General features: G+C 35.9%; 2 protein-coding genes across 3 annotated transcripts; one reads left to right on the top strand and one right to left on the bottom strand.

Moving 5' to 3' along the window:
• The first annotated feature begins 310 nt into the window (after positions 1-310).
• On the top strand, positions 311-14,097 carry mettl9 (methyltransferase 9, His-X-His N1-histidine). 2 transcript variants are annotated; one of them, XM_065253505.1, is made up of 6 exons: positions 311-446; positions 590-751; positions 7,422-7,612; positions 9,376-9,585; positions 9,688-9,872; positions 13,343-14,097. In XM_065253505.1, exons 2-6 carry the CDS (start codon positions 590-592, stop codon positions 13,549-13,551), a joined length of 957 nt encoding a protein of 318 aa, XP_065109577.1. In that variant the 5' UTR covers positions 311-446; the 3' UTR covers positions 13,552-14,097. The 2 variants fall into 2 exon arrangements, with proteins under 2 accessions (XP_065109577.1, XP_065109576.1); XM_065253504.1 differs by lacking the exon at positions 311-446 and having other exon boundaries at positions 575-751.
• A 1,387-nt stretch (positions 14,098-15,484) lies between these two features.
• nitr12 (novel immune-type receptor 12) lies at positions 15,485-18,410 on the bottom strand. The gene is made up of 6 exons (XM_065253346.2): positions 18,317-18,410; positions 17,887-18,237; positions 17,203-17,577; positions 16,852-16,971; positions 16,656-16,705; positions 15,485-16,385 (listed from the first exon to the last, which is right to left on the bottom strand). The coding sequence occupies exons 1-6, from the start codon at positions 18,363-18,365 to the stop codon at positions 16,284-16,286; spliced, it is 1,047 nt and encodes a 348-aa protein (XP_065109418.1). The 5' UTR covers positions 18,366-18,410; the 3' UTR covers positions 15,485-16,283.
• Between the last annotated feature and the right edge of the window lie 7,838 nt (positions 18,411-26,248).

Genomic DNA, 26,248 nt, shown 5'->3' with positions numbered 1-26,248 from the left:
ACTTTCGCACTTTGTGGTTTTCAAGAAGAAACTATTTCTAGTACAAAATTGTGGCTGCAAGTTCCGATGTTGTTGATATACGCCATCTAGTGGTAGTGCCGCATATGAAAAAAAAAATAGTTGATATGTTTGACTTATGTGGCACCGCAGGAACCGACAAGCAGATGATGTCAAGATACCGCGAGAGCGATTCAGAAAAAAATGCAGAGAAGTCTAGTTTCGCCTCGCTCTCGCGGTACTTTGACGGCATCCGCCTCCCAGTTCTTGCGCCGCTGCCGCCGCATGAAATCGAACAAGCCTAGCGTGTTTCTCACGAACTCTTTACATGTAACACAGGAAGTACACGTCTGCTGCTGTTGGAAGCCCATTGATTTGTTGTCAAATTATTTGTCCTGCGGATTACACCTAACAATGATGTCGCCGGTTAAATCTCACCCCACCTTCAGGTTTGTTTATTTGTCTGTCGGAGTGGGGGGTTTGGGGTATTTCTTGTTTCACCTTCTCATTGTTTTTCACTAGTTTAGGACACATCAGCTGATCACACACCGACAGTAACAGACGTTCTGTCTTTAATATGTGTCTTTCACAGATGAGGACGCTGATATTTGTGGGGTGGGTGCTGTTTTACGTGTCATTTCTTTTGTCAATACGAAAAATGTGGACTGGGAAGTATGTTCGTAGTCCACTTGCTCGTACTCTCTTCACGAACATGCTGACTGAAAGTGACACATCTGGAAATGAAGCCCAAAAAGTAAGTGAAGCCTTTTCTGTTTGGGTTTTTCAGAAAATATTCAGTAGTTATTCTAGTTTGAACTAGATCACAGATCTTTGATATGAACTTGTTTTGAATAGACGCTAACAAGAAGTAAGGTTGTAGATATGGTGCTCATCGTGTTTTCATATTATGTTAGAGATGTACACTTTTTTTATTTAAACATTTACATGGGTAATGCCATGATTTTATTTCTATCAATTCTACTATAGTACCTTGTAAAATCACCATAGTTAATAAGTAAAGTACTCATCCATTACTGTTGTAAATATCACATTATACCACAGGGATGTTGAATGCTTTACTCTTATTGGATGAGAAATGTTCCATGGGTATGCATTATTTTTCGTTAAACGCACACCTAACGTGACAAATATCTTAAAAAAACGACCAGGGCAATGTTCTAGCAATATCTGTGTTGAACTGGTATAAGTGGAAAAATTTATCATGTCCTTTAAATTATTTGAAAATAAAGCCACGTGCATTACATTTGAATAATTCAATGGCCTGTCGTCAATTATTTCTAAAATACCATGGCATTATATTTCCATTTACAACCATCAGTGTACCCTGAAACTTTACTAAAAACGTGTAGTAATCACAAGATAGTTCTGTGAATATAGTGTATACTGCAATTACAGTAATAGTAAGTTTTGAATGTGTGTATATATCCAGCACTTTCAGAAGGTACCTTTATATGTAATAGTTTTGGTAGAATCCGAAAATACATTATACATAGTTTACACGTAACATCCATAAACCTAACTTTAAAGGGGACATATCATGAAAATCTGACTTTTTCATGTTTAAGTGTTATAATTGGGTCCCCAGTGCTTCTATCAAACTAGAATATGTGAAAAAGATCAACCCAGTAACTTAGTTTTGGTAAACCATCCTCTGCAAGCATGTCGAAAAAACAGGTCATTAAAATTTTACTCCACCTGTGATGTCAGAAGGGGGTAATATGGCCCTTTAATCTGCACTATCCAACAACGGCACTGCCATACAGAGATCAGCTCATTTGCATTTTAAAGGACACACCCAACTGCACATTTTTGCTCACACCTACAAAGTAGAAATTTCACAAGCTATCAAATCGATTCGATTCCGATTCTCGATTAAATTTTCGATTCCGGTTCTCAGGTAGGTTTTTATACTTTATTCTCGATTCAACTCAATGAATATAGATTTAATACACATACTATATTAATAAAAAAGAACAGTGAACAGCAGTTTACAAGTGGGTAATTAATAAAAAGTAGGGCTGCACGATTTGGGTAATTTTTCCCATTGCGGTTATTGATGCTAAAATTGCGATGTGCGATTGCGATTATACTAAATGGTATCATGAGTCAACTTGATGGGTTTTAAAGAAAATCCACACACAGTTTAGCTCAAATTTGTATTTGTAAAACTAGAAATGTTTTCGTATTGCCACGTGATGTAGCAACTGCTCAGTGTCAGTAATCCTAAATCCAAAATACCGCCATACAACAGACATAGAGTTTTTTTTTAGCTACCAGATCACTGTCAACCTCCTCTGCATCCATCTTCGCTCTGGTATAAGTGACGAAGCACACAACACACGTGCATTGCCGTTTTTGTTCATTTTTCTTTCTTTTTTTTAAACAGCAAGGAAAATCATCAAACTGTTATCAGAAAGTTTGTGTTAACAAGTCCACACATTTATTTATTTAATATAATTGCAACATTTTGCTGTCCTATAATTGCACAGGCTGACATCGCGATTGCGATTGCGATGCGATTAATTGTGCAGCACTACAAAATTAAAAGCCACAACACGTCTTGCTTGCGAAATCTAAAATGCTTCCATTCCTCCATTAAATGTTTGCGGAAATAAATATGAAAAAAATCGACTCTGCTCTTTGAGAATCGATTTTTTGAAAAAACGATTAATCTAAAAATCAATTTTTTTGCCCAGCCCTAGTTATAATAAATTATCTATGTGATATTTTTATCTAGAACCTCACATACATACTCTGGAGACACCAAAGATTTATTTGACATCTGAAAAAGTCTTGTGAAATCAAATGTCCCCTTTTAATATCAAGTGCTTGTTGTTAGTAGTACTCACTTATTACAGACACTTATTTGTGCAATTTCACTGTAACAAGGATGCCTAAAAATATGTTTTCTCGGCTATTAAGTTTAAATTCATGGCTGCAAAAAACCTGCACCATGAGAGGACTGAATTACATTGACAATTTCAATATCTTCTGGAGTCAAAGGCAACTTTTTAACACAGATGGTATCCACCCAAACAAACTAGGTGCTAGGTTGCTTAAAGACAATATATTTTTCTTCATGCATCATCCATCAGCTGAGTATGCCAGTCCACTACTGAACAGCGGAAATGACCACAGGATTTTACACCAGCACCTGGATGGACATTCAGATGACAAGGATAAAACTCTGCAGTCACAACAACTACTGTTCACAGACACAGCTCAGACTGAGCCCTGCCCACAGACCTCGCTACAGCTGGATTGTGAATCAACACCCAAGGACATTTCTGTTGATAACAACGAAATAAGGAATGACAACACTCCCTCCCAGCCTTCAGGAACACCAGAATCACAGCTGATGTCGTCACACTCTCTCTCCCTCTCTCCAACATCACCACTTCTCTGCTTTTCAGAGAAAATGGAGAAACTGGTATTTGCTGGAACAAAGCTCTCCCACTCTATTGCTGCGAGTCCCCAAATATCAAGCAAGAAACGGCGGGCTCCTCAACCACCAAAGCCTTCGGGCCCAGCCCGCCCTCCCCCTCCATCTGAGAGAGCACTCCGACCTCTGCCTCAACGTCAGGGATCACACCAGCCCTCATCTGCAAACAGCACTGGTAACTGATATGTGTTGGGTTCCCGCTACGTCAGCAGTAACAATCATAAATATTTTAAGAACAAGCGGGTGCCCGATGTCCCTTTAGTTTTCCCTATCTCTGTCCTGACATGTGATAGAAAGACGAAGGCCCTCTCTAACCGCAAAGCAATTCTATCTAATCTACTTCCTATTTTACGTCATTCTGGGATTGATACAGTGCCAAAACCAGTGACTGTTAAGTTAGCACTTCTGAACATCCGTTCACTAAAGAACAAATCCTTTTTAGTTAATGATCTTATCACCACTAACAACCTGGACTTTATGTTTCTAAATGAAACCTGGTTAGATGACAGCTGCAGTGCTACAGTCCTCAATGAATCAGCCCCACCCAACTTTACCTTTATAAATGTCTGTAGAGCTGTTAGAAGAGGTGGAGGAATAGCTGCTTTATTCAAAGATGCCTTTCAATGCAAGCAAGTGTTACTTGGTGATTACCAGTCTTTTGAATATTTGTGTATTGTTCTAAAAGGTACACCACGCATTCTGTTTACAATTATTTATAGACCTCCCAAATACACCTCAGCATTTGTTGATGAATTCACAGAACTTTTATCAACAATTTCCTCTGAATTTGATTATTTTGTTATTGCTGGAGATTTTAATATTCATATAGACAATGCAGAAAACAATACTGCAATTGAACTGTTAAATGTTTTAAACACTTTTGATCTGACCCAGCACGTGCAAGGTCCTACACACAATCGGGGACACACTCTTGATCTGCTCATTAGCAAGGGTCTAAACATTTCATCCACTGTAATCAAGGATGAAGCGCTATCTGACCATTTCTGTGTTTACTTTGATTTATTGATCTGTCCTGCCACTGATGCTAGATCTGTCTATGTCAAAAAAAGGCTCATTAATGAGAACACCAGTGAGGTATTTATGAATGCTATATCAAAGTTGCCAAACATATCAGCAGACTCTGTTGATGTTCTCCTTGAAAACTTTAACATAAAAGTTAAAGATGCCATTGATGGTATAGCTCCAGTAAAGGTCAGGGTGATCACTGGCAGACGTAAAGCACCCTGGAGAAACACAACAGCAGTACATCACATGAAAAGAACATGCAGAAAAGCTGAACGTATGTGGCGGAAAACAAAACTTGAAGTACACTATAGCATCTATAAGGACAGTCTTCGTGCTTTCAATGTAGAACTAGGCACAGCTAGACAGACCTTCTTTTCAAACATTATAAACAACAACATCAACAACACTCGCACTCTCTTTGCTACTGTAGAGAGACTAACAAACCCCCCAAATCAAGTTCCTAGTGAAATGCTCTCTGACAACAAATGCAATGAGTTTGCTAAGTTTTTCTCTGAGAAGATCAGTAATATCAGAATGGCGATCAATACGGCCTCAAATTGTACTTTGGTCAGTCAGATATCATTGCAACAACCTCAGAAATTAGTCATTCTCTCAGAATTTGACATAATTGATATAAAAACCTTGGAAGAAACAGTACAACTTCTTAAAGCGTCAACTTGCAGCCTTGACACGCTCCCCACATCTTTTCTCAAAAAGGTACTTAACTGTTTAGAAACTGACCTCTTAAAAATAGTAAATACCTCTTTGATCACAGGCACTTTTCCAGAGTCATTAAAAACAGCAGTTGTTAACCCTCTCCTAAAAAAGAGTAACCTAGACAAAACCATACTTAGCAACTACAGACCTATCTCAAATCTTCCGTTTATAAGCAAGATCATTGAAAAGGTTGTTTTCAATCAGCTGAACAAATTCTTAAACTCAAATGGCTATCTAGACAATTTTCAATCTGGTTTCCGTCAGCATCACAGCACAGAGACAGTGCTCATAAAGATAATAAATGATATTCGCTTAAACTCTGATTCAGGTAAAATATCAGTGCTGGTGCTACTAGATCTTAGTGCTGCCTTTGACACAGTAGATCACACCATACTCATACATAGACTGGAAAACTGGGTAGGGGTTTCTGGGATGGTCCTCAAATGGTTTAAATCATACCTAAAAGGGAGAGGTTACTATGTGAACATGGGTAACCATAAATCTGAGTGGACATCCATGACATGTGGAGTCCCACAGGGTTCAATTCTTGCACCGCTTCTGTTTAATTTGTATATGCTCCCACTTGGTCATATAATGAAAAAGAACCAAATTGCTTACCACAGCTATGCAGATGACACCCAGATATACTTAGCCCTGTCACCCAATGACTACAGCCCCATTGACTCTCTATGTAAATGCATTGAGGAAATGAACTGTTGGATGCGTCAAAACTTCCTCCAGTTAAACAAAGACAAAACTGAAGTCATTGTATTTGGAAATAAAGATGAAACTCTCAAGGTTAACACATACCTTGACTCTAGGGGTCTAAAGACACAAAATAAAGTCAGAAATCTTGGTGTAATTTTAGAGTCTGACCTCAATTTCAGTAGTCAAGTGAAAGCGATAAGCAAATCTGCTTACTATCATCTCAGAAATATTGCCAGAATTAGTTGTTTTGTCTCAAGACAGGACTTAGAGAAACTTGTTCATGCTTTCATCACCAGCAGGGTGGATTACTGTAATGGACTCCTTACTGGGATCCCCAAAAAGACCATTAGACAGCTGCAGCTCATACAAAACACTGCTGCCAGAATTCTGACCAGAACCAAAGAATCTGAGCACATCACTCCAGTCCTCAGGTCCTTACACTGGCTTCCTGTCACATTTAGAATAGATTTTAAAGTATTGTTACTCGTTTATAAATCACTTCATGGTTTAGGACCCAAATACATGACAGATATGCTAACTGAATATAAACCTAAAAGATTACTCAGATCATTAGGATCCGGTCAGTTAGAAATACCAAGGGTTCACTCAAAACAAGGTGTGTCAGCATTTAGTTATTATGCCACCTCTAGCTGGAATCAACTTCCAGAAGAGATCAGATGTGCTTCAACAGTAAACACTTTTAAATCTAGATTAAAAACACATCTGTTTAACTCTGCATTTACTGAATGAGCACTGTGCTGCTTCACACTGACTGCACTTTGGAATGGGGGCTCTGTCATCGTTTTCTCATCCTCGTGTTGTTCTGGACCTGTGTGGGTTTCTTTTTTTTCTGGTGGGCATGGGGGAGGGTATTTTGGGAGGTGGTGGTGGGCACGCAGCGGTGGGTGGCCGTGGGCTTCCATGGTAGGAAAAAAAATATGGTATTCTTACCATCATTTAACAAAATGTTTTCTTAGTCATTTATCCAAATACTTACAAAATATTTTTTTTTCCTACTATGGAGGTCTATGATTGCTTGCTGCTGTTTGTTTGCCATCATTTCTCGTGGTATCTTCTTTGTGTTCGTCGGAGGGGGGGGGGGGGGTGTGTGCGGGTTTGGAGCAGCGTGGGGATGGGTGGATGGTGGCAGGGTTTTTCATTTTGAAGTGAATTATCTTAACTCAAGTCACTTTTACTCCTGTTTTATTCTTTTTAACATTTTAAACTGTTTTTATTAAAATCACATTTATCTTCTTTAATTGTAATTTTAAATTCTCATATATCTTTGTTTTTATTGTGATTTTATCGTGTATCTCTTATTTTTACATTTTTCATTTTTATATATTGTTTTCTCATTTCTGTGTAAAGCACTTTGAATGACCTCTGTGTATGAAATGTGCTATACAAATAAACTTGCCTTGCCTTGCCTAAAAATAAATTGTAACCACTGCACTTTGAGATTTCTATGCTGTTTATGGGGATTTAAGTCTTACCTTAAATATCTTTGCAGTGGTACCAATGCTCTCCAGACATGCTTGAAGAAAAGGTCAGATCACTGTTTGTGCAGAGCCATTTGGATACTGAGACCCAGGCATTTCTCAACAGGAGTGTAGAGAAATCCAGTTGGCTTTTTACCCAGCTGTATCACTCACTGTTCTCCACCATCTTTAGCCCTGTCATTTCTCGAACATCAATTAATGGGTAAGTAAGTAGCCTCTGCCCTTTTTCTGTTTTAAGTAGTCTCTGATTCTTTCATAGTCACTTATTCCACACTTGACAGCATGCATCTAGACGGCCAACTATTATTAGCCGGGATGGCCCATATTTTGGGCTTAATTGATTTGTCCTGTACAGGACCTACCGCATACCCTTTACCTGGCACAGCCCTTTTTAGGTGGGGGGTGACAAGGTGATGTACACCTTCCAATTAACTCTGTCATTTTTTGGTCTAGAAGCCTAATTTCGGTCGTGCTTTAAAGACGACACTTTCAAGTTTTTTACGGAAGTGTCTGGAGGTGAAATATTAAATAAAAAAAAGTTTATAGCAGTTTAAATGTATTGTAATAAATAAAAATAATGCAATTATAGTATTATTTTGTACAGAAAATTATAAAACAAAGAGGTTTGTGTTGGTTGCTGTAAGGTTTCCTGCATACTCTTTACTCTTTACATTCAAAAATTATTAAATTACAGTCACTGCATTGCATTATTATTACTGCTAAAAGGTTTTGAAATATGAAAACTACATTATAAGACCTTCCCAACAATATATAGTTTGTCATTATAGATTAACTTTTACTTGCAGAATATTGAAGTAAACTCCAGTGTCCCGCTTACGGGACAGAGGCAGTTAACGTGTTTTAACTAGTGACTGATACAACAGCCTTGTTCGACTTCATGTGGCACGAGAGGCAGATGACATCAAAATCCCACTAGAGCGATTCGAGAAATCAAACAGAGGAGACTGCTATCAAAATGCTGTCATTGATGTAATCCGAGTGTCGGTTCTTATAGCGCCGCATGAAGTCAAACAAGCAGCAACAGCATCACGACGCCTGAGAATTATCACAGACATGGGATACCTGTCTACCAATCACAGACCACCTCAAGCACAATCAGTAAACATTAAAGAGATCATATAATACAATATAATTACATGCTTTCCGTGCATCTACACCTCAATCTGAAATGCCCCAACGCATTTCCAACTTTGCTAGGCCATTCTCTCGCTTCTGATTCACAGCCTTTAAGTGTATTTTAATGTTTACTCTGCAAAACTACAACTTACAGGATCTGTGTTATTTTTAGTTTGTCACACATAAGTTTAAAGCAACACCAAAGAGTTTTTTTTACTTTAAAATAACGTTTCCAAAAAAGTTTCAGTCGTTCATCCACTTGAAAGAGGGTGAACGGCACTTCTATTGGCCAAAACCGCACTAAAGAAGTTTCCAACCGTCGGGTCGTGGTCCTGTAGTTCGAGTGAAAACTACAAAAACTTGCTTTAGGCAGACAATCCAATCAGAGCCAGCTTTGCTGCAGTAGGCTAAATTATTTACGACAGTGGTAATAGACAATTCCGCTTCCAACCTGTAGGGGGAGCAAAGAGCAAAAACTCTTAAGTGATGCTTTAACATGAAGGAATAAAGTTTTTTAACCCTTAATGCAGGAGTCACAAGTGTTTTAGACAGAAAGGCTAGTAAAGGTAATGGTTAAATTAAACCAATTGATGCATTTCAGAGAAGCAAAGTGTTAAAGGTACCTGCTGTAAATGAACAAACTATTAATAAACCTACAGTATGTTGCCAGCATAAGAGTTATAAATTAATATTTAATTTGGAGATTAGCTATCATTTTGACACATGGGTTAAAACCAAAAAACTGTATATTCACACAAATACATTTCGTCCCGTATTTTAGAGTGACAAAGTTGGCAACCCTAATGTAGTGCCCTGTGTTGTCCACAGCTTTCTGGGCCGGGGTTCCATGTTTGTCATTTCTAAAGAACAGTTTCAACGTCTGCTTCGGATCAGCCCAGAATGGAAAGGGGAAAGGATGTTGGACCTAGGAGCCGGTGATGGCGGTGTTACAGAAGTGATGGGTTGTCATTTTAAAGAAGTGTATGCAACAGAGGTCTCTACACCGATGAAATGGCAGCTTCAAAGAAAACGTTACAGGTATAGACACCTGAATGATCCTCGGCCTCCTTTCATCTATATATCTTTGCTTTTTGCTTATTGTCAATTTATAATGACTTTCAAATGACTTCAATTTGGCAGCGTGTTAGGAATTGATGAATGGCACAGAACAGGGTTCAAGTACGATCTCATCAGCTGTCTAAACTTGCTGGACCGATGTGACGAACCACTTAAACTACTAAGCGACATAAAGAAATCACTTGTGCCAGGAACAGGGCGGCTCATCTTAGCGGCTGTTTTGCCCTTTCAGCCATATGTGGAGATAGGTAAGATGTAACCAAAATGATTTGTGTCATTCACCACATTTGATATTTCCAGAATGTACATAGTTAGTCTTAACACTTGTTTCTTTATGGGACGGTTTGCCGGACAGGGATTAGACTAGTCCTAGACTAAAATTAATGTAAGAGCTGTCCAAACGGCAAACAACTTGCACTGACATATCTTAAAATACATCAGTACCCTTTGTTTTGCCTCAAAAGGCACATAAGTAATGTTTTTAGTTAGGCATGTTTGTTAAAACTAGTTATATTTCCTAATTAAAATAAGGCCTAGTCCTGGCTTAATCTAATACCTGTCCGGGAAACCACCCCTATAATTTATAACTTATTTCTGAATAATTTCTGTCTTATTTCTGACAATTAAATCTTTCAATAATGTCTTTCCATTTCCCAAAATTTTTATTTATTTATTAAGTACTATAATAACCTGATGCATATTTTGTCATCAGAATAGTGTGCACTGTACGCACACCGTCAGATTTTCACCTTTATAATTTTTATATTTTGTAGAAAAAAATGAAACTTTTGCTAGTTTTAACTAATTTTGTACTTTATTATTTCCACCATGTATTCTTAAAGGGATAGTTCGGCCAAAAACGATATTAAACCCATGATTTACTCACCCCCAAGCTGTCCAAGTTGCATATGTCCATCGTTTTTCAGACAAACACATTTTCGGATATTTTAGAAAATATTTTAGATCTTTCTGTTGATTAAATGTAATGTTACGGGGTCCAGCAATAGTCCACGACCTTCAAGTCCAAAAAAAGTGCGTCCATCCTTCACAAATTAAATCCAAACGGCTCCAGGATGATAAACAAAGGTCTTCTGAGGGTAATCCGTGCGGTGTTGTTGTAGAAATATCCATATTTAAAATGTTATTAACGTAATTAACTACCTTCCGGTTTCGCCGCCATCTTAGACTCAGGAGAGAGTATTAGCGTAGTGTACGCACTTTTCTTAGTGACGTATGACAAATTCGGAGGGCGGGGGACAGAGCAGCAACAGAGAAACCGCTGTATGCTGCGTAAGCGCTCATCCTGAATGCGCATCACTCTAAGATGGCGGCGAAACCGGAAGGTAGTTAATTACGTTAATAACATTTTAAATATGGATATTTCTACAACAACACCGCACGGATTACCCTCAGAAGACCTTTGTTTATCATCCTGGAGCCGTTTGGATTTAATTTGTGAAGGATGGACGCACTTTTTTTGGACTTGAAGGTCGTGGACTATTGCTGGACCCCGTAACATTACATTTAATCAACTGAAAGATCTAAAATATTTTCTAAAATATCCGAAAATGTGTTTGTCTGAAAAACGATGGACATATGCAACTCGGACAGCTTGGGGGTGAGTAAATCATGGGTTTAATATCGTTTTTGGCCGAACTATCCCTTTAAGGCAGAACATAGACTGTAAAACAGAAGGATAAAGTGTCTCCATAGATGTCGATTGTAAAAAAAGAAGCTGAAATATCTCCAAAATATCCGCTGACATCTTGCGCCGATGATGTAATTTGAGTCAGAGTCTGCACAGTAGTGATTGTGAGGTGAAGCCGTGGTATCAAGGCCCCTCCCATTTACCCTTTTGACTCCAAAACAAACACACAAATCAAGTTGTTAAATCCCTTTTTAATAGCATCTAAGAAACAACTTAAACCAAACTTGTTAAAAAATGAACATGAAAATATACACAATATAACAGAAACCATCACTGGGAAAATATTTGAAGTATAATTAGATTTTTTTTAAAGTTTGGCAACGTCCCATTTGTTTACATGGAGAGGTTGGGGTTTATGTTATGCAATTTTTTCACTTAAGTTGAATGTTTTCAACTTGCGCAAAGACAAGTGTTTTATGGCAATCGCGCATGAATAATCTACTCGCACAAACCATTGATTTCGCGTTTGGGGTGTACACCCCAAAACGATGAAGAGTGATAGGAGTGCGTAATATAAACTTTCTAGAACCAATAAAATGGCAAACACACTTATTTTAAACAAAGAAATAAAATATCTATTAACAAAAGTTTTCTGTTAGATAGCAGTGTTTTGTTATGCACTTTTTCCTGTCATGCTATTGTCAATCATTGTGCCGTTTCACTCTCCCGCTGCTCTGTACAGTAGTGCGCACTGAAGCAAGCATACTTTGTACCAAGCAATACTATAGAATAGAGGATCAGATTATTATTCATTTAGCCAAGACTTATTAATGTTGCCGAATGTAAATATAACAATCCGCTCAGCAAGGGTAAAAATACAATAAAAAAAAAACTGTTCATTGTGAAATAAATATTGTTTTTTGTTACAAGAGACATTCTGAAAACGTAACTTATTTAATGGTGAAAAATTGGAAGAGCAATTGGGAAAATTAATGTTTTGAGTGTTTTATTTAATTTGACTTCAGCCAATAATTGTTCTTTTGGTGCATCCTTATAAAATAAGCTTGTTCAACACTATACTGTAAAAAAATTTTTGCTGCCTTAATTTTTTGGTTTAATCAACTCAGATTTACAAATCATTTTAACTTACTATTATTTATCTTGTCTAGAGCTGAGTTGCTACAACTTATTAAATGAAGTTGGCTTATTTTAACAATATTTTATAAGTTATAACAACTCATCTCTAGCCAAGATAAATAATAGTAAATTGAAATTACTTGCAAATCTGAGTTGATAAAACAAAAAATTACCTAATCATAAATAACATAAAAGGTATTTTTGTGTAATAGGTGTATAATAGGTACATATCAGGTACATCTTTTTTATTGTATTTTATTCATTTTGTATTTTAGTGTATTTTAGTTCATTTCACGAGTTCGCATTAACATGTAATCGATAGGGAATGAGTTAAAGCATATTTGGCGTGCTGTCCAAGGAGAGGGCTCCGAGCTCGGAATTTTATCCCGAACCCAGAGTACTCCCCTCTCTTTAACTGTGATAAATTAATCTAGATGAGAGTGAGGTGATGGGGTGGAGGAGGGATGCTGCAAAAAATCTGTCGCCGGACAGAGGTGAGGGACTGCCATTTATAGGCACCTCTTTGCACTGATTGGTTGGATCACATGACCATGCTCCTCCCGAACTTAGTTAAATAAACTTCATTAAACATCAATAAATAAATACTGATAAGTAATAAAACATTACAAATTACATTTATTTTTTAGGGATGCACACAGATGTGCGCTGTTTAGGATGGTTTCTTGCTGAACAGCGGCTCGCAAAGAAATTTAGGCTTCTGTAAATATTTATTTTGTACATCGTTACATTCTAACTAAGATTAATGGAGTAAACAGAGAAGTAAATTTAGTAGTTCATAAATTGTGACTTTGTGCCCCCACAAATGTTGCACAAACCCTAACCCACAACTGATACTTTACAGGATGTAGTTCATGCTAATAATACTGTAGTTTGTGTATGATTGTATTATTATTATTATTATTATTCTCTCAGGTGGGAGTTGGGTGCGACCAAAAGAACATATCAAGGTCATCGGGAAAATGTGGGAAGAGCAGGTGATGCACCTGACGACAGAAGTCTTTCAGAAGAACGGATTTGATGTAGAGGCGATCACACGCGTCCCATACTTGTGTGAAGGAGACATGTACAGAGATTACTATGTGCTGGATGATGCCGTGTTTGTGTTGAAGCCTCAGGATTAAAGTTGTGTGGCCATGCACAATCATTGACTTTGAAATGGAATTACTGAATTATAGAGAAATGTTAACATTTTTATGAGATGATATAGCTCAAGTTAAATAGCGTTGCTTTTCTTTAACATCTCAGGAAAACTAAACCTTGAAATAAAAAAGTTTTATCTTATGTACTGTACTGTAATTATACTACACTGTAGCACAGTTTAGAGAGATATTTCCAAGAAAGAATAAGCAAGAAATTTAACTTATTAGTTTTGTGAATAGGGAGGTATTAAAAACTCTTTTTGAACTTTTTGAGTTCATATCGCCCTGAATTTCTTATGAATCATTGGACCAATGTAAGATTTATCTGTACTGTATTAACAATATTCAATAATATTAATAATGTCTGTTGTTCTGTGTACAACACAGTGTTTAAACGTACTGTAACTGTTGCTAATATTTACACTATATGGGTATCTGTCATGCTCTGTTAGTGTACATATATCAGATTATATTGTTGAAGCTAATTCTCCTAAAATTGATTAAATTAGTACTTTTTACACAAAACTACTTTTGATCTCAGAATTTTCTTTTAGTTCTTATTTGTGTTGTAGTATTATCCTCTGCAGGGCTTAAGGAAAAACTAAATTGTACTTTCTCAGGAAACCTTTGTGCAAGAATCCAAAAATTATCTATCCAAAAATTAGAGGCAGGTGTGCTGAAAACAGAGTTGGATCTAAAATAGTCAAGAGTGTAGGAACAGGGCTATGACTGCCCTCTTAAAGAGATGGATCACCTAAAAAAAGTGTCTGTCAAAATTCTTTATGAAAAATTCTGTAAACATTAACTCACCCTCATGTTTTTGTTTTTTTAATCTGCTGAACACTAAAGAAGATATTTTGAGAAGTGATTGTAAAGCACACAGTTGCCTGTACCCATTGACTTCCATAGTATTTGTTTTTGCTATTACGGAGGTCACCGTCAATTGTGTGCTTATCCATTTAATTAAACTATGACCTGAAACGGAAACTAAAACAGAAACGGAGGTGGGTTGAACACGCTGTTCTGATGATGCAACAGTTGCAACTATGGCAGCTGAGAAGGCCATGCTTTGTATTGTGAAAATTTTTCAGAACCTGAGGAAATCATTATAAATACACGTTTAATACTGTAAAATACACCCGCTGTCCTCAATATAAGATAACACATTTGTAAACGACTTTACTTGGACCCATTGTGCGAGTTGATGTTCCTGCTGATTGGGCTGCCATTTTTGACACAGCCACCAAACAAGAGAAAACCTATATCATGTTGCACACCGTTTCCAGAAAACATGTCATTCAACCGTGCATAAGCAAACTAAAGTAAATATTCGTGAAAATTTATTTAATTTGTTATTCACAAAATTCACTCACACTAGGTTATCTTCAACCCCGTGTTGGGTAGATATTGGACAGAACACAGTGATGGGTTAATAATTACCCAATGCTGAGCTTGTTCAACTCAACTGCTATATTATGGTTGGGTAAAAACAAAACAACAATCTTGACTCTGCTGTAAATAAATTGATTCAAAGAAATGATTTCATCAACTCGGATGAATCAACAGTTTTAAGACATAAGGACATGCAGTTCTGAAAAAGGGCCATACAGCTTTGGTGTTTCTTATTTGTGGTCTCAGATTTTGATCTGTGGCTTTGATGCACTGTGCTTGAGAGGTGAAAGTGTACACAATAAAAACATCTGAGGTTGCACTTCAGGACATTTTTAAGTTTCGGGCAAAGCAGTTAACCTAATTGAAAATACTGTTTCATCAGTTTAATTAGGCTTAATCAATTTAATTAGGCAATTTAGTCAAGTTTTATTTAGCATTGGTTTATTGTTATCATACACATACGGTTTATACACTGTAAAAAAAGATTTGTTGGTTCAACTTAAAAAAGTAAGTTACATTTGCCTTAAAATTTTACTTAAAAATATTTGTTTTCTTAAAAAAAGTTTTGTTAATTGTGTAACTAATTAAGTAATATTTTTAAGTTGAATTAACTCAAAATTCAGTAATGCAACCAGGTAACTTACTTTTTTATGTTAAACTTTTTTTAACGGTTACAGTAAGAGAGACCACACTACTGGTCAATTAACTGTTAAAACGTGTTGCATGCACTTTTATGCAAAGCAACACAGCATCATGCACTGAGACCTCAACGCTTGACACAAACCTCAAAAAAAAGAAAAGATTTTTTAAACTATAGCGACAGGCAACTAACAGTTACAACAACAACAACAAAACCAGAAAACAACAGCAATACTTTAAAAATATGAACAACATAATTTTGAATGTTGCATTGAATGCTGGGAATTTTCAAACTTTGTTTATTGTAAAATAGTTTGGGCAAACTTGAGTATAACTTGAGTATATTGTAAGTTCAGTCAAACAACATAATCTTTGTTAGTAACATGCCGATGACTAATATTATTCAGTGTACACAAAATAATACATTTACCCTTCCTACTAAAAAATACAAATAAAATCTTTGTTCATGTTACCCTATTACTTTTGTTGAGAGAACATTTTGGATGTTTGACACTGTAGCAGCACTGTACAACTTTCTTTAAACATTTTGGTAAGTAGGCTATATCACAATTGGTAAAAAAAAATCTTACAAATACATTAAGGTCCTGACTGTATTAAGAGCACTTAAGAGTGTTGCACTTTTAAAAACTATACCTTTACTTTGCTGTATATTTCCAGATATATTATTTGCCCAGTCTGGCAGTGGAGTAAACCACATTTGTGTCTGTGCTTCGTTCAGTCTTGCGTCTCTCTGGGAAATTTACTGCTGCATAGCTTAATGCACCCTAAAACCAATATTAAGACAATTACACCTCCAGAATGTGACAAAAAAAAATTATATAAAAGAAAACAATACTATTACGGTAAAATCATATGTATCTAACAGAAAAATTGAGAACAACATCAATTTCACATGTGAAAAACAAGTGATCACATGTGAAATGTGTGTTTTTTAATATGTTTTGTTTTACATGGGGATACACATAAAAATGTTACAAAAAAACACATGTGAGGTTTTAAATTGTTACAGTATGTTATATGCTGTATAGTGTTACCTCATCAGCAGAAACCACAGATGGCATTTGATGTAATAGATGGGAAGTTTCTGTACAGAATATATATTTTTTTAGTAACAATCACACAATTAAATATAGACATCCTCATACTAAAATGTATGTTAATTGTGTTTTAACAATCAAACATTATTATATAATATGATATATCAGTTATGTGATAGTGAACACAGCTCACCAAGGGTTTCTTTTGTTTTTGATTTCCTTTTATATAAAAGGGCAGCGATGATCAACAAACATAAAATATTTGATGCTACCAAAGCTGAGACCTTTAAGTCGCTCCAAAGGGAATTTTGTGCTGAGATAAAAAACAAGAAAAGTAGACAGAATGTCAAGTTTTAATATTTTGTGTAAGATTTTTTAAAGCATTTTTTTTTTACATATTTGTTTCCATTCATTTACCTTCTTAGACTATAATCTGTAATTAACTCAGTTTTAATGCAATTTCAAACTCAACACTTAATTTTATTTATTTAGCTTTTATTTAGCTTTTTATAAACAGTTTATGTGATATATATTTTTGTTTTACCTTCGATTGCAAGCCTGCTTCCCTTCCCGAACAATATCTCTCCACACATAGCCACAGCACAGTAATACATCCCATCATCAGATGAAGTGACTTTGAGTTTCGGGAGATTGTAGATACAGGAGTGTGAGTCTAGACTAGAGTTTCTCATACATTCATCATTTTTGTTTTCATGTGTGTATATCACTCCTGGATGGCTATCTCCTGCTCCATGTCTAAACCAGTATACACTGTGATTTCCCACACATCGTTTAGTAAGAATTGTGCATTGCAAATTCACAGAGTCTCCTGGATTAAACGCATGCTTATTTGAAGTAGCTAAGTCCATTTTTGGCAAAAATTGCTGTATATATTGTTGTATTGTACTTTCCCCTGAAACTAGAAAATGCAAGGTCATATTTAAAAATTTAGACCAAATCTATAAATGTTACAGCACTCACTTATTTTACAGAAATATGACACAAGCACAATCATGCTAAAATAAAACATGTAATAATAAAAGATGTGATAAAAACAACTATGGTTACCTTTTTCTGAGCTGATTCAGATTCACAAAAAATACTTGCTCATTAACAAGTGATTTCAAAATTTTATACAATTATAAATTTAGCCTTAAATTCTTCTTGAGGTCACTGTATATTTTCTGAGCAATATGAATATGCTTAACTTGCTTTTTGTATTGCTTACCTTTATAATTTAAAAACATCCCATTACTAAAAGTGATCTGATCATAGTCCCGGGCACCGCAGTAGTATATTCCAGTATCTGATGATCTTGTGTCGTTTATAATTAAAGCAAAATACTCCTTTTTCTTTTTAACAGACAATCTTTTGTCACTCTTGAAGTCTCCAGTAAATGTTATCATTTCAGAGCCATACACACTGAGGATGCAGGTTGGAGCTTCACCCAAAGACTGTTTAAACCAATAATAGTAATTTTCATAATTTTGAGATATTGAGCACTGTAAAGTCACAGTTTCACCTGCAGAAAAAGTCTTCATGACTTCAGTTTGAAATACAGCAGCAGATGTGATGAAACCTGTGGAGAAGAAAATGACAAGAAATGTTATGTCTGAATAGCACAGTATGACAAGTGACTACAAAATAAAGTTACACACATGCACATGTCCTAAAGGTTAGAAAAATGATTAGAAGTAGTTTGAACATTTTTGGAGATTAATGTCCCTCCTTTGTCAACTGGATGAAAGTGTGGAACCTCTGGGTTCAGGGGTGTTTCTTTTTTACTGATATAGATGATGTCTGATTGGCTGTCGTCTTTCCATTCAGACCTGAGAAGTTTATCATGTGATGTGGCTTATTTGTTTTTTTGTATGCTTCTTGTGGAATTTCCAATGGCATTTGCTACTCAAAGTTTAGTCCTAAAAATATATGTGCATAATATAGCATTTCTGTGCACATCATTTTACCAATGTTCCTAGTACAAGTAAAAGATAGTTCAAAACTTTTAAGTGAAAAATACATCAATACAGGAAATGAAACTGCTCTGGTCAATCCATTTCATGGAGTCTTCTCATTGTAAATACCTGTAATGTAGCTCAGTTATTATTTAACATACATGACTGTTATATCAATTGCTTTACATTGCTAAATGGCTTGGTAAAATGTTAATTATAAATGTTTATAAAGCTACATTTATTTTCTAAAATATTACCTTCCCTTACCGTTTCTGCTTACAAGACAACTAATGGACTGGCGCCCCCTACATGAAATCACGGTCATAACATGGTACCATAACATATCCATCAAACTACCATAAAACCATAGACCACACTTTAAATTAAGTTTATTTAAAATTAGTCTGCTTAATGAAATACCTAATTTTATAATTATTTAAAGACTATAAAATGAAGCATAAGAAGAATCAGCTGTTATATTTGCGGTTATAAAATGCACTGGAACCTCACTGCTTCGCGGGGCTTATTGCTTTTATAAAACGGTTACTTCATATTATATATTATATATATACTGTATTCATTACTTCATGCAACTGTTGAAGTGATGATCAAATATGCTTGGAAGAATGCTTAACTCTTTCCCCATCAGCGTTTTTTTTAAAAAGTTGCCACCCAGTATTAGTTTAATGGCTTCCAGAAGAATTATCTTCTTTAAATAAACATAAAATATATCAAATAGCAACAGTGGTGCAGTAATACTTATGCAATGGAGTCTGAACCATGGGGTTTCCAGCATAGATATGTATAATTAGTCCTGCATTCCAGTTTGTTTTTTTATGACCTTCTCTCGCTAACTTCCCTCAAGGTCAAGGTCAAGGTCAAGGTCAAAGTTTATTTCTAAAGCACATTTACAAGCAGACACCACTGCCCCAAAGTGCTGTACAAGTATAAAATACAGTAAAAACACAGGATACAAATATTCCAACAATATTAAAAAAACCAAAAAAATAAAATAAAATGTCACTGCTCAGTCATGATTCGAAAGCCAATGCAAACAAGTGGGTTTTTAACAATGATTTAAAACATTCCACAGAGGTAGCTGCTCTAATATAAGGAGGGAGCGAATTCCAAAGTGTTGGACCTGCTATTGAGAAAGCTCTGTCTCCTCTTGTTTTTCGTCTGGACCTTGGACAGTCTAAAGACAGCTGGCCAGTAGACCTCAGAGTCCTACTTGGAGTATGCAAAGTAAGCATGTCAGATAAATATAAAGGTGCCAATCCGTTTAAAGATTTATAAACAAACAATAAAATCTTAAAATGGATTCTAAAAACAACAGGCAACCAATGTAGAGTCGACAATATAGGGGTTATGTGTTCATTTCGCTTTTTACCTGTCAAAAGACGTGCCGCTGCATTTTGAACTAATTGTAAACGGCGGATCGAGCCCTGATCAAGACCATAGTATAATGAATTGCAATAGTCTAGACGATTTGTAATCAGAGCATGCACAACTTTTTCCAGTTGGCTATGTGGCAGATAGGGTTTGACCTTCCTAAGAAGTCTAAGTTGAAAAAAGCTTGATTTTACCACAGAACTAATTTGCCTGTCAAGTTTAAAAGTGCTATCAATTAAAACGCCAAGGCTTTTTACATAAGAACAGCAGTTTGAAAATGTTGGGCCAAAAGCATCCAAGCCTGAGATATCTGCATCTCCAAAAATTATAACTTCAGTTTTGTCATTGTTTAAATTCAGAAGGTTCAGTGACATCCAATCCTTTACTTCACCCAAACAATTTCTCAGTACTTCGACTGAGTTTGTTGTAGTGTTCAACGGTAAGTAAATTTGGACGTCATCCGCAAAACAATGATAAGAGATGTTGTATTTTTGGAAAATAGATCCCAAAGGTAACATATACAATGAAAATAAAACTGGGCCCAAAATTGATCCTTGAGGGACCCCGCTAGTAATTGGGGCGCTTTTTGAATTGAAAGGTCCAAGGTTCACTGTAAAAGACCTCTCTGACAGATATGACCGAAACCAATTCAAAACAGTACCTTTAATGCCAACACAAGACTCAAGTCTGGACAATAGAATCTTGTGGTCAACAGTATCAAACGCTGCAGTCAAATCTAAAAGTACCAGTACAGCAGATCTACCAGCATCCGAAATTAGCAGAAGATCATTAAAAACTTTTAAAAGAGCAGTTTCAGTACTGTGGCCAGATTTAAAACCAGACTGGAATTTGTCACAGATTTTGTTTAAACTTAGGTGTGATTGTAGTTGGGCATATACCACTTTTTCTAAAACTTTGGATAGAAAGGGGAGCTTAGAAACAGGCCTATAATTAGACAAAACGGAGGGGTCTAAGTTGTGTTTCTTCAGTAAGGGTTGTACAATGGCCTTTTTAAAAGCCACTGGAACATATCCGGCTGATAGGGACATATTTATCAGACTTAAAACAAAAGGCCCAATTGTCTCAAAAACATCTTTAAATAGTTTAGCTGGAAGACTATCCAAAGAGCAAACGGAATATCTTAAACCTTGAACCGTCTTGGATAAATCGGTAATAGATACTGGTACAAAATCTTCAAAGACAGCTGTACATAGTGATATAATGCTTGGATCAGGCACAACATGATGGGTTGCAGTTCGGATATTGGACACTTTATCAATGAAAAATTTACAAAATCTGTCACACAAAAGAGCGCAAGGGACAATACCAGCCTGATCTGGAGGATTAATTAACCTATTTAAAACATTAAAAAGTATATAAGGTTTGTGGCTATTAGTCTCATTTACTTGGATGTACGTCATTGCTTACTTTGTTCAAGTGCCCACTACTGCTGGAACACTTGAAGTAGGTTCATCGCCCTAAGTCCTTGATCACATGGAAAGTGGAGACCACCCCCTCCATCATTTGAACTGTGCAAAGCGTGAGTTGCTAAAGTGATGTCACAATCATGTTGCATTGTGGGATATGGAGCTGCATGAAGTGTACATATGAAGTAGACTCTGTCAAAAATACAAAAAACAGTCAAAATCGAGGGAGCGAGGGTCTGTCCATACAAACTTCCCTCGTCCACTTGACGAAGTGGAACGCACTTCAAAATGGCAAAAGGGATTCTCCCGAGGGGAAGTGTTTGGGGAAGTTCGCGAGTGCATGTCTAAAACTGGAGTGGAACGCAGCCAAAGGATAGATGTGTTACGGCGGAGTCTCTAACGTCATCACCTGGCAGCCATCTTACCACAGGCAGCCCGCTCACTCGTAGCATTAAGTTTTAATGGTGCAGGTACTTTAAAGGTATTGCGGAGGATTTTCTTTTTCTGGGTGGATCATCAAGGCTATTGGTCATCCTTGTTGTCAATCAGGAGTGTTGCCGAATTGCATTTTTTAAAAACATGGAGAAGGCGGTTGTTTTCTAAAATTCGAGAAAATCCTCCGCTACACCTTTAAAATGACCATAACTTACTCAATGTTCTACCAATTTTCAAACGGTTTGGTTCCTTACAAACGTTATTAACGTGGCTATAATTCTGGGTGCTTTAACATGTTTCATGAATTTGAAAAAAAAATGTATGTGTTGTATTTGTAAGTATGCTTTGAAAATTGGTAGAAAAATTAGCAAGTTATGGTCATTTAAAAATACCTGCCCCAATAAAACTCAATGCTACGAGTAAGTGAGCGCCCTGTGGTAAGATGGCTGCCAAAGGCTGACGTTCCACTCAATTGACCAGCAGCGCGGGCGAGACATCTAGCCTTTATACCTATCTATGGTTACCGGGGTATTTTATCATGGCTTAGAACGCGTTTCAACCAATCAGAATGAAGGACCAGAACTGCCTGTTTTAAATATCTTATACACTCTAAAAACAAACGGTGCTATAAAGCACCAAAAGTGGTTCTTTGCTCGTAATCATAGAAGAACCATTTGAAGTGCCATATAGCACTGGTGAAGCACCTGTGTAGAACCATATAGTGCTATGTAGAACCATGTTTGGTGCTATATGACTCCTATATGGTTCTACACAGGTGCTTTACAGGTGCTTCACCGGTGCTATATGGCACTAAAAATGGTTCTTCTATGATTTCGAGCAAAGAACCACTTTTGGTGCTATATAGGACCGTTTGTTTTTAGAGTGTATGTAAAAAAATGCAGCATAAAAAACAAGTTAAAATTATTTAACTTAATTTAAGTAGCAAAAATAGATGTTGATTTGACCAAATGCTGATTTTTTACAGTGTGGGCCCTTTTAGTCCCGTATGCTGGCTCCTGTTGGACCCACTGATATCTCTCATTCTTTCTCCCTCCATCCAGTGTCTGTTCTCAACTTCCCTACATATTAAATGCAAAAGCCCATGTAATCAATCAATCAATCAAATAAAAAATATACAATACATAAATTAAAGGTTTGCCATCTTGTCTTTAAACTAAACTTGCAGGCAGTAACATGAGTTACATGAGATTGTGAAATCTGGTTAAAAAAAATTTGTAACCGATTTGAGTAAGATCTTGGGTTCTTAAAGGAAAGAGTAACAAGTCTAAGGTATCTAAACATTATTAAACACTAGATAAACATACCCTTTTTTAGTTGAAAAGCCTTGATTGTCTCAAAACTACACACAAAGTTTAAAAGAGGTCATTTATGTGTAGCCATGAGATGATCAAGGCTGCTTAATGGAAAAGTCCCATGGACACTCAATGTTTTGTTGGTGGACTATGATGAATACGAGACCAAAGAGGATTTTTATTATAGCCCTACTGTATATTGCCAGTTAGCACATCAAACACATCAGTCCCTCCACCTATATTAAATGAGTGTTAAAACCATTCACACTTAAAAATGAAGGATATTAAATCATTCAAATATATTAAAATAATGACACTGTGTGAAGGGACGGTTGATATGTAAGTACTAAATAAGACCAGATCACAGCTTTGCACTTTGCTATGACACTTGGGTATTGTTGCAATAAGATGATGTGGAAACTTTAGCCCACAGAGATGAAAGCACTTAACACTGCCTGTTTATATCTATTTTCAGAGGCAAAGGTTGACCGCAGCGTAGATGTTATGCATTGAATTAATCGTCTTCAATGCTTTTTTGCTGTGCATTGTCAAGGCCTTTGTGCAACTGCACATAAACACAAACTATTAAGAGAGAGAAAACAACACAAAGGCCAAAGAAAATTAGAGGAGTCTGATAATCACAATAGTTTTGCACAAAAGTACAGTAAATGACTTATAATGCTTTAGGAGAAATAATATGTATCATCCTGTTGTTAATATGATTTTTGATTTTGGACTACACATGAAAGAGCAAAACGTGAAAAAGGTTTCACTTCTTTTTTTTAGCTGAATTAAAGATGACATTGAGTTACATTTAATATACAGTAGTGACATTAATTCATTTTAAATGATCTGTCTAGCTGTTTAACAATAGATTTTATATCAACACAAACTTGTTATGTCCTCATATGACCCTAAGCTGATTTATTTACACATTACAGTTTTAGTCTGACTTAAGATTGTCTGTCTGTCTATGACATCTATTCAGTTGACAGTCCCAATGGTGTTCAGCAGTTTCACTTTTAAAAAATTTATTCTGAAGAGAGAACATTTTTATAGATAATTATCTGATCATTTTTTATTTAATCCTCTGACTTTTATTCATCACATTATAATAAGAAAGGGTATTTTGTTTGTGGTTATGGAAACTGAAACACAATGATGTTTTTGTGGTTTAGCTGCAGTGAGAGGTGTGAGTGAATGTTTGGTCAATCTTGTGTGTGAGAAAAGTCAAACTATGCAAGTGCATTCGCTGCACACAAACATTTGTGTTTTAAGTTTGGCGCAGGATATAAAATGTCATTTTATATTGTTAAATCATTTGTATGACCAAGTTTATCAAATGTGTATTCAAACAACAAATGTGTCGCTTTAATAAACATTACTGGTGAAACATTTCAAAAAGCTGTGGGTTTTGACTATCACATATCTAGTTGCCAAAAACAACTTGTTTTTAGAAACTGTAGAACATCATATACTGAAGACTCCTGCAACAAAATTAAAGCTCCATTCAACAACATATTCACCTGAACAGCTATCAAAATAGTTAATAAAAGTTCGGAAAATGGAAGAAAAATGTGCAAAACATTATTGATGTAACTATCAAAAGTATATACTGTTAAACAGATTGTTATCGTCTATCACTTCACTTCACACACCTAAACTTGAACCCCACAACCATGACTCAACTTCATGACTGCTTCAAATTCTCTGGTAAACCTCAAACTGATGGCATGCAGGCTAGATGTGTATAGACTTTCACACACATTTATCATTTCATTTATAATGTATAAATATTCAAACAACATTAATTTAGTTACATTATTGTTCTTAATTTATTTGATGTATGTTTTAAGATTTTACAAATAATTTGTCTGATTCATTGACATTTATATTAATAGATTAGAATTTGAGTTTAAAAAAAGTAAAAAATCTATTTCTGTGGATGGTTGCATATTCGAGCTTTATCTGCTCCATTAAAAACTTTGTTAGTGTTAAAAATGTGAATGTTAAAGAGCACCAATTATCTGATTCGCCATTTTACATTTCCTTTTGTGTGTGTGTACTAGTACATGTGAACGATATAAAAAGGTAGAAACCCCAAAGTGAACAATGATGCGAGTTTTCCTCTCCCAAGTAAATCTCTTTTCTTGGATTATAACAAACACATGTATTGTAGGCATTATGCAACAGTTTACTTTCTTGACCTGTTGACGTGGAGACATTGTTCATTATCATAATTCCTCCCGCTTGGACTAACAGGCTGTACTACTGACTAAACCATGATTCAAACACAAGTTTTGTGCAGTGCGGAGTAGAACTTGTGGTTTGTTGTTTATACAATCACACATGCACACATGGTTTTAAGTTTTAGTAATCATTACTTTACCAATCTGTTTGCTCAAGCCGCGCTGGTAAATTTGATAGATCAGCTTGGCCACTGCATTTTCTAGATCAGATTCGGCTCGTATTGATAAAGATGATATTAACTCCTGTCAATATTTCATTGGGAGCTGAACTTCAAAACATGGTAACATTTTCGCCGAACGTCTGAGGTATTCAGGCCAATCACAACATACTGGTATGCTGGCCAATCGGAGGACACTGCGCTTTTCAAATCGGTGAGCTTTGTAACAAATCAGAGCGTTTGAGGAAGGCAGGGATATCTGGAGTTACAAAAATGTACGGTATGTGGAGAATGATAAAAATCCAACTTTAAAATGTTCATTCAACAAAGAACATTAAGTAACTTGAACAAAGATTTCTTTGTTGAAGGGCTTCAGTTGATTATTTTGTGTTCACTGAATGAAAAGAGCATAATCATTCAGCTAACAAATATTATTTTGTTGACTGGACTTAGATGTATAAGGTTTTGTCCAATTCGTTCACCCAACTTGCCAAACTGAGTAATCTGAACAAGCAATTTAAAAAAAAACAATGGTCAGAATGTGTCCCAGCATGCATTGCGACATGTTCACTTCTTTGGTTAATATTTACTAAAAAAGATGACTGTTTTAATGTTTGCTGGCTTTATTTATGTTATGTTGTTAATGTTAGTTATATGTTGT

This window comes from Paramisgurnus dabryanus, chromosome 1 (genome assembly GCF_030506205.2).
Source record: "Paramisgurnus dabryanus chromosome 1, PD_genome_1.1, whole genome shotgun sequence".
Classification (NCBI taxonomy): domain Eukaryota; kingdom Metazoa; phylum Chordata; class Actinopteri; order Cypriniformes; family Cobitidae; genus Paramisgurnus; species Paramisgurnus dabryanus.
The sequence above is the reverse complement of the archived record's forward strand: the minus strand, read 5'-3'. Positions and strand labels throughout refer to the sequence as shown.